The 6883-nt window shown below is 31.4% G+C and overlaps 1 protein-coding gene across 1 annotated transcript; it reads right to left on the reverse strand.

Moving 5' to 3' along the window:
• Positions 1-1290: 1290 nt before the first annotated feature.
• Positions 1291-5562, reverse strand: LOC131939270 (proactivator polypeptide-like 1). The gene is made up of 7 exons (XM_059297474.1): positions 5502-5562; positions 4852-4901; positions 4331-4471; positions 4018-4138; positions 2821-3002; positions 2275-2337; positions 1291-1764 (listed from the first exon to the last, which is right to left on the reverse strand). The coding sequence occupies exons 1-7, from the start codon at positions 5560-5562 to the stop codon at positions 1660-1662; spliced, it is 723 nt and encodes a 240-aa protein (XP_059153457.1). The 3' UTR covers positions 1291-1659.
• Between the last annotated feature and the right edge of the window lie 1321 nt (positions 5563-6883).

Consider the following 6883-nt stretch of genomic DNA (forward strand, 5'->3'; position numbering starts at 1 on the left):
TTTTCTTTTGGTGTTTCATTATATTGATTTTTAAGATATTCGGGGTTAATCTTTATTCGCACTGAAACGATGAATACTACTTTACCCCAGTGTTCTTTTTTTGTGAGCTGAGATTAAAATTTGAAGTCACTATAAAATTAATATCTAAGCGAAGGTAATTAATTTTTTTGTTATTTAAATTATTTTTTTAAAATCCGGTTTTATTTCATTAATGCCTTCAATTCGTTTTTTTGTTTGAACTTTTAAAATAGTGTTCCTAAAAGCCAAATATCTACTTCTACCCTTACATTTTCAAATGTATACAATCATTTCCTACTTCGAATGATATTATATTTTTTTTTTCGTGGGAAGGAAAAAAATTAAAATTACTAAAGAATTATTAGACAAAGCATATCAATCCACAAAGATCAAGAAAAAGAGGGCTCTTAGAAAAATGTTTAAAAACATTATTTGAAAAAAGTTTGGGGAAAATGGTGAAAAAAAAGTAGTAAAGGACGAAAAAACAGTAAAGGGTGTTGTATATGGGATATGCTCTTCTAAAAAGGCAATGTAGAAGGAGAAAAATGGTGGAATGGAATGTTTTAAGCTAAGTATTGAGCTGCATAGTTTTTTAAAAAATAAAAAAAATCGGTACCATTAGTAATATGATATGTTACATTTTGGAGCAAAATTGTTATTATTATTCATGTCATTTATGTTATACAAACTTGCACAATAGCAAGCATATTGTTGCTGCATGTCTTATAAGACTAATTCATTGCAACCGATTAGCCTCAGAAGAAACAGACATCGTGTTAAAGCATTATGATAACGGTGTACTAACGTAGCAGTTTTTAAAATTGTCAGCAATCAGGTAAATCATTAATTCATTTGATAAGAGAAATTGGCTAAGACATCAATTTTTGTTGGTGGGGGGGGGGGGTGGGAAGGGGTGGGGAGGGGAGGGGACACACCATTAGGTGCCGCACACGGTGACACCCAACTTAACGACGCCACTGAATACGAGTACTGTTTACTTAGTTTCCTATATCATCATTTTTAAAAACTTGTTTTTTATTGAAATTTTATTCTCTTAATATTATAATCTTAACATGATAGAAAATACGAAAATACCACATTTTCATGTCTGTAAGTTTACTCGTTTTCTTATTACTGTGGACATTGTATTATAACGTACATGTTTTATTATATTTTTGCAAAAGTTCAGTTTTAATAGTTAATCTTTGTGTTACTCGTATCAAGATGAGCGTATATCGCAACTTTTATATTGCAAGTATTTTTTTATTATGTATTTTACATTTGAACTTATTGAATAAATTTTAAAGTCTATTGACATTTGTATGAGCCGTCAGCAGAGGCTTGTATGAGCCATCTGTTGATGCCTCTATTCGTCGATCTTGGATTTAGCCATCTGCTGAAGTCAGTAATAGCCTTCGGTTGTCATTTGAGCCAAATGTTAATAAATATGGGCCGTGTGTTGATATACTCGAATCCTCTGTCGATATATGTGGCCCGAATGTTGATATGTGTGAGTCATGTGTTGATATATTCAGCCGAATGTTAATATAAGTGAGTCATATATATTATTCATATGTTGATATTTATAAACCGTCTGTTGATAGATGTAAGCCATCAGTGTACCAGAACCAGTCATGCGTATCATGAGCAGAGCTTTAAGAACTTGCAGACATCGTCGGGTGTGATGATGTGTTGGAAGATCTCGTCCCACCAGACGGGGAACTGCTGGTTGATGGAATCCAAGCACTGGTAAAGGAATACAACAATAAATGGATGTACGAATCTTTAAATTAAAACATTAATGTATACCACAAGTTTTGGAAAAATTGATTTTTTTTATTTCTTAGAGTATGATTTTTTTTTCTACACTCTACTATCCAGTGATATTTTGTCTATATTTTTACCTTGCGTATTTGATCTGAAATATTTTATTTATACTGATATTTTTGTCCAAATATTTTTCGCCTTGGGATATTTTGTCCTAATTTATTTTGTCCTGAGATATTTTGCCCTAAGATAGTTTGTTCTATTTTGCCTAGATATATTTTGTTCTAATACATTTTGTACTGATATAATTTGTCCTGATATATTTTGTTGTGATATATTTTGCCTTGATATATTTTGTTCTGGTACATTTTGTACTGATATAATTTGTCCTGAGAAATTTGGTCCTGATATATTTCGCCAAGACATATTTTGTCCTGAGAAATTTAATCTTGTCGTTGTCTCAAATAATGTTAAACCTAAACTACTAACCATCTGGTCAGCTGGGGGCGGTAATTTATGACACATCTCGTCTATGAAAGCCAATAGTTTATCCTGCGATTAGACAAAAAACATGAAAACTCGTCTATAACAGCCAATAGTTTATCCTGCGATTAGACAAAAAATATGAAAACGCGTCTATAACAGCCAATAGTTTATCCTGCGATTAGACAAAAAAACATGAAAACTCGTCTATAACAGCCAATAGTTTATCCTGCGATTAGACAAAAAACATGTCAACTCGTCTATGAAAGCCAATGGTTTATCCTGCGATTAGACAAAAAAAAAACAACATTTAAACTCGTCTAAAACAACCAATAAATTGTCCTGCATTTATGGAAACAAACAAATGTATAATTAACTAGAAATATCAATTAGAATGGTAATCTGAAACTAATTGTTTCGCCAATGAATAATTATTAACTCCAAACCATCTTATTTAATGATATAAAGATGAACTATGATTCATAATAACCGTATAAATGTTTACTAATCATTCACACACATTTTTTTTATAAATACAGCAAAAAGAAGTACCTTGTCATTGAATAGTTCTTTGTCTAAGTCAGCCACAATCAGTTTACACAGGTCGCAATCTAGATCGATGCACAATTCACCCATGCATTTTTTACTCGATCTTTTCGGCATAATGTTCTCACTCCCACTAAACGGTAACATTTTTCTTATAGGTTCACTTAGTGATGCAGGCTTTATATCGTCTAAGAAAAAAAATGTAGGAAATTATAGGATACGTTTTACAAAATTTGTACGCTTTTTTAAAATCAATACCAAAAATATAGATCAATAAGTAGAACTACAAAAATACGTCAATGTTTAAATAGATGCCTTTAAATTATTACTTTCTCGTATATACGAAGTATAGAGAAAGTCTTGTAATCGTGCAAAAAAAATCGAGATTTTTACAAATCTCGACGTTTTACACCTCACTGATACGGAAAAACATAATTTTGCAATCTTGTCCGTATGTCTGTGTCTGTGTGTGTGTGTGTCTGTGTGTGTGTCTATGTGTCTGTAAACACGATAACTTGAGTACCGTTACAGCTAGGTTGATGAAATTTCATATATAAGTATTTTATCAAAATCGTAGATCCGTATCAACTTTTGAGCGATTCCCGATAACCGGAAGTAGTACTTTTTCTACTTTGAAGTTTTCAAAAGCCTATAACTTGAGTACTATTTCAGATAGATAAATATTATTTCGCATGTAAGTAAAAGATGCAATTCTCTACCTTCTGTAAAATTCTTAGTAATTTCCGTTGACCGGAAGTACTAATTTACGCTATTTCCGATTTCTCAAAAAACGTAGGTAAATTTATAAAGTACTAATAATAATGCGCACTATTATGCCCATTTCTTTTGGCGTTCACTTGGTGTGCAATTCTTTTTTCTACGAGATTTTATTATATTTTAAAAACTTTAAGTATTTAAAATGGAGTTCCCATCCTCTGATGTTTTATATAAGAATATTCGAGAAAGTTTAGGGGAGATCACTCCCGGTTTATTTAATTAACATAACATTGAAACATATTTGGAATATGTAACTGAATAAATGTAAATTATTTTTAACCATACGATCACAAAAACACATAAAAACACTACATAACTAATATGTATATATATATATATATATATATATATATATATATATATATATATATATATATATATATATATATATATATATATATATGCAGTTTTAGCTACAAATCATACCGTCATTCTCAGGTTTGGAGGCCCTAGGTGGTGCATTACACAACATGAGTTTGATACAAGCCTCCTGGGGATCAAACCCCGACTGGAGCTGTTGCTCGACCCACGGGATGGCTTTGATGCACTGAGCTCAAAAATTAACAAATAAAAGTTTAGACTTTTTGTAAAAAAGTTCTATTTTTGGGTTGTTTTATTTTCATAAACTTACCTCTAAATATTTTGGAATTTTTTATTTTATTTATGTTTTAAATATCATACTGGAGTTTTATTTAAAGCTAGGGTTTGTTAAATTTCTATTTTAACATGTTTAGGGTACCTCATTTTTGACAAGGCCTGTGGTCATGTTACAAAGATTGTATAACGTGGAGTTGATCAAATCTAGCGAAGAGTTTTGTTGGATTAAAAAGTCGAGGCGTTCCATCACCGCCACACACACGTAGCACAGTGATCCCCCTTTCTGTGAAAGTGAATGTACATTTTTAAAAATAAATTTTTAAAAAGTAATGATGTATATTTTACTTAATACTGAGCATTTTCAATGTATCGTAATATAATCAATGAAAGTAATTATATTATGATACTATTTCAACGATAACAAATAGCAGAGCTGATTAAATGTATGAGTGGGTATCTATTTGTAAATCGAGAACATCCCCTTATAAAAAATCGAAGCTTGCGGGTTTTTGCTTTGGTTTCCTCAGCCCTTTTTAAATTGTAAAGAAGGCTGATACAACTTTTCAGTTGTTTGAGTAAGTATCTAATTATTCTGTTCTGATATATTCCTTAAAAAAATTAATCAAATTTGAAAAAAAAACCTATTTATTACCACTTACTTACTTTGTTAAATGAGTAGCCTTCATTATCCTGATCATTGCCCAGAGCGAATGCTAATATTGATTTTTTTAAAAACAAACGTTACATGTAAGTTATATATTTATTAAATAAATGTTTACTAGAAATAACATGTTAAAATCAATCTGATAAAACATTATTGTTGAATTTACTAAATAACATGCTATGCATTTTTCTAAATATATCAGTTGTCTTCAGATGTAATCTAAATATGTCAAGCGCCTGTTTAGCCAGATGAATTTTTCATTGATCCACTCCTTCAAGACTTTGCATTGTGTTATCTATTTTCTTTTTATTTTTTCTAGATTTGTCTTATAGTGTTTGTAAGAGTTCATGTTATGATTTCTGTATTTGCTTATGATTGTTTTTATGGAATTGTGTTTCAAACAAACATTTCGATTTTCTTTTTATTTTGTATTGTTGTCTCCTGTACGCCACTGGCCACCCAGATCTGCTATGGAACATGTTTCGGTCAAGGGAAGTAATGACTTGCTGACCACACAATATATCTATATACCGAGAGATATTAAAATTAATTCCCACCATAAAAAAAACAAGTTTACTCTGTTAATAGTAAAGTTAAACAAATATTGAATTTCTACAAACTTAAATAACGAAAAAAAAAGTTTAATTACCTGAACAGTTGACCAAAAACAAAGCAGTAATAATGAAAATATACTGTTGCTTAAACTCCATCGAAGACGTGTATATTATAGAAATCCTTACCAAAATATGTGGAGAAAATATTTACGTGAGAAAGTGTCACTTATCAGCTAGAGATAACAAACATACTGTGCTTAAAATAAACCAACGTCACATCATACACGACCTATCCCACATACCAACAGTAAAGTCTATACATGATTTATAACGGTTGGCTAATTTTTAGGTCGACACGTAGTATAGGATGATCAAAATGTCCACCCTTTATCTAACAGACGACTTTGTATTAGTAAACAGGTAGTCACGTGACATTTTTAACCCAATCACACGTCAAAAAGACACATGTTATCACAAGCGTGTCATTGTTTTATTGATAACAAGGCACTCGTCACACGATCACGTTTATGTAGGTTGCTGGTTTTATAAGAGGTTTATTTTAAATAAAAATGAACATTTCTATATCACAGATGAACGCTTCCTACTGTGATTACTAAAACTTAAGTGTTCACACTCTAAGGATGAAAAAAGTGACGAAACACTTTTTAAAAAGAGTTTAAAACATTTTTTTAAATGTTTTTAAAGACTCTTCTTGTTAACTGAAAGAGAAATTTATTAATATACCCCAGTGATTGATGTTCGGGGTCATCCATAAATGACGTCACACTCGTAGGGGAAGGAGGGGTCCGTAATTTTGTGACGGTGTGTGGTGAGGGGGAGGGGTGGTTTAGATGGTGTGACGTCACACTTTAGCATTATTAAAATGAGTTTTAGCCCTTATTTCGCGTTTAAGAAAACTGTTTTAATAAATTGAAACAGTAATTGATCAAAATACTTTATGTTGACATGAGTTCTGACATGAGTTTTTTGAAAAAAAATATCAATGTTTTAGAAAAATTGAACAGCAATTTTGAGGGGGAGGATTGTAGGCTGATGTATGACGTTATTTTAGGGGGGGGGGGTCTGGCTTTTTGTGACAACGTGTGACGGAGGAGAGGTAAACATGGTTAAAAAAGCGTGACGTTATTTATGGATGACCCCTTCTAAAAAAACATACTCTGCGAGTGTGAGCAAGACTAAGCTAAAGTGAGACGTCTTTTGTTTTTAAAGCAGATAGGGTGCCTTCTGACATTTTATGACGTTGTCTGACGATGGGGGAGAAGGAAGGTAAAATAAAATAGGAGAAAAAAACTTTACGTCATTTTTCGACTAAGCATGTATCTTCTTACAGTACAAAATTGTATCTAAACCTTTTTTATCCAGTCAAGGAATACTAAAAGTATAGTATTTTAAAAGTGTAAGGCATTTTTAAAACAAGTTTACCGTGTCGATTTTTTATATTTACTGTATTCGTGTA

The sequence above is a fragment of the Physella acuta genome, unplaced genomic scaffold, assembly GCF_028476545.2.
Source record: "Physella acuta isolate Inbredline_101_S28 unplaced genomic scaffold, ASM2847654v3 ptg000272l, whole genome shotgun sequence".
Lineage (NCBI taxonomy): Eukaryota > Metazoa > Mollusca > Gastropoda > Physidae > Physella > Physella acuta.

Excerpts from the sequence above, each read along its gene's own strand:
- LOC131939270 (XM_059297474.1), bottom strand. The coding sequence starts at position 5,562 with ATGGAGTTTAAGCAACAGTATATTTTCATTATTACTGCTTTGTTTTTG. Across the intron at positions 2,338-2,820 it reads AAGAACTATTCAATGACAAG|GATAAACTATTGGCTTTCAT; the intron begins GTACTTCTTTTT and ends GTCTAATCGCAG. Across the intron at positions 1,765-2,274 it reads CGCCCCCAGCTGACCAGATG|TGCTTGGATTCCATCAACCA; the intron begins GTTAGTAGTTTA and ends TTCCTTTACCAG.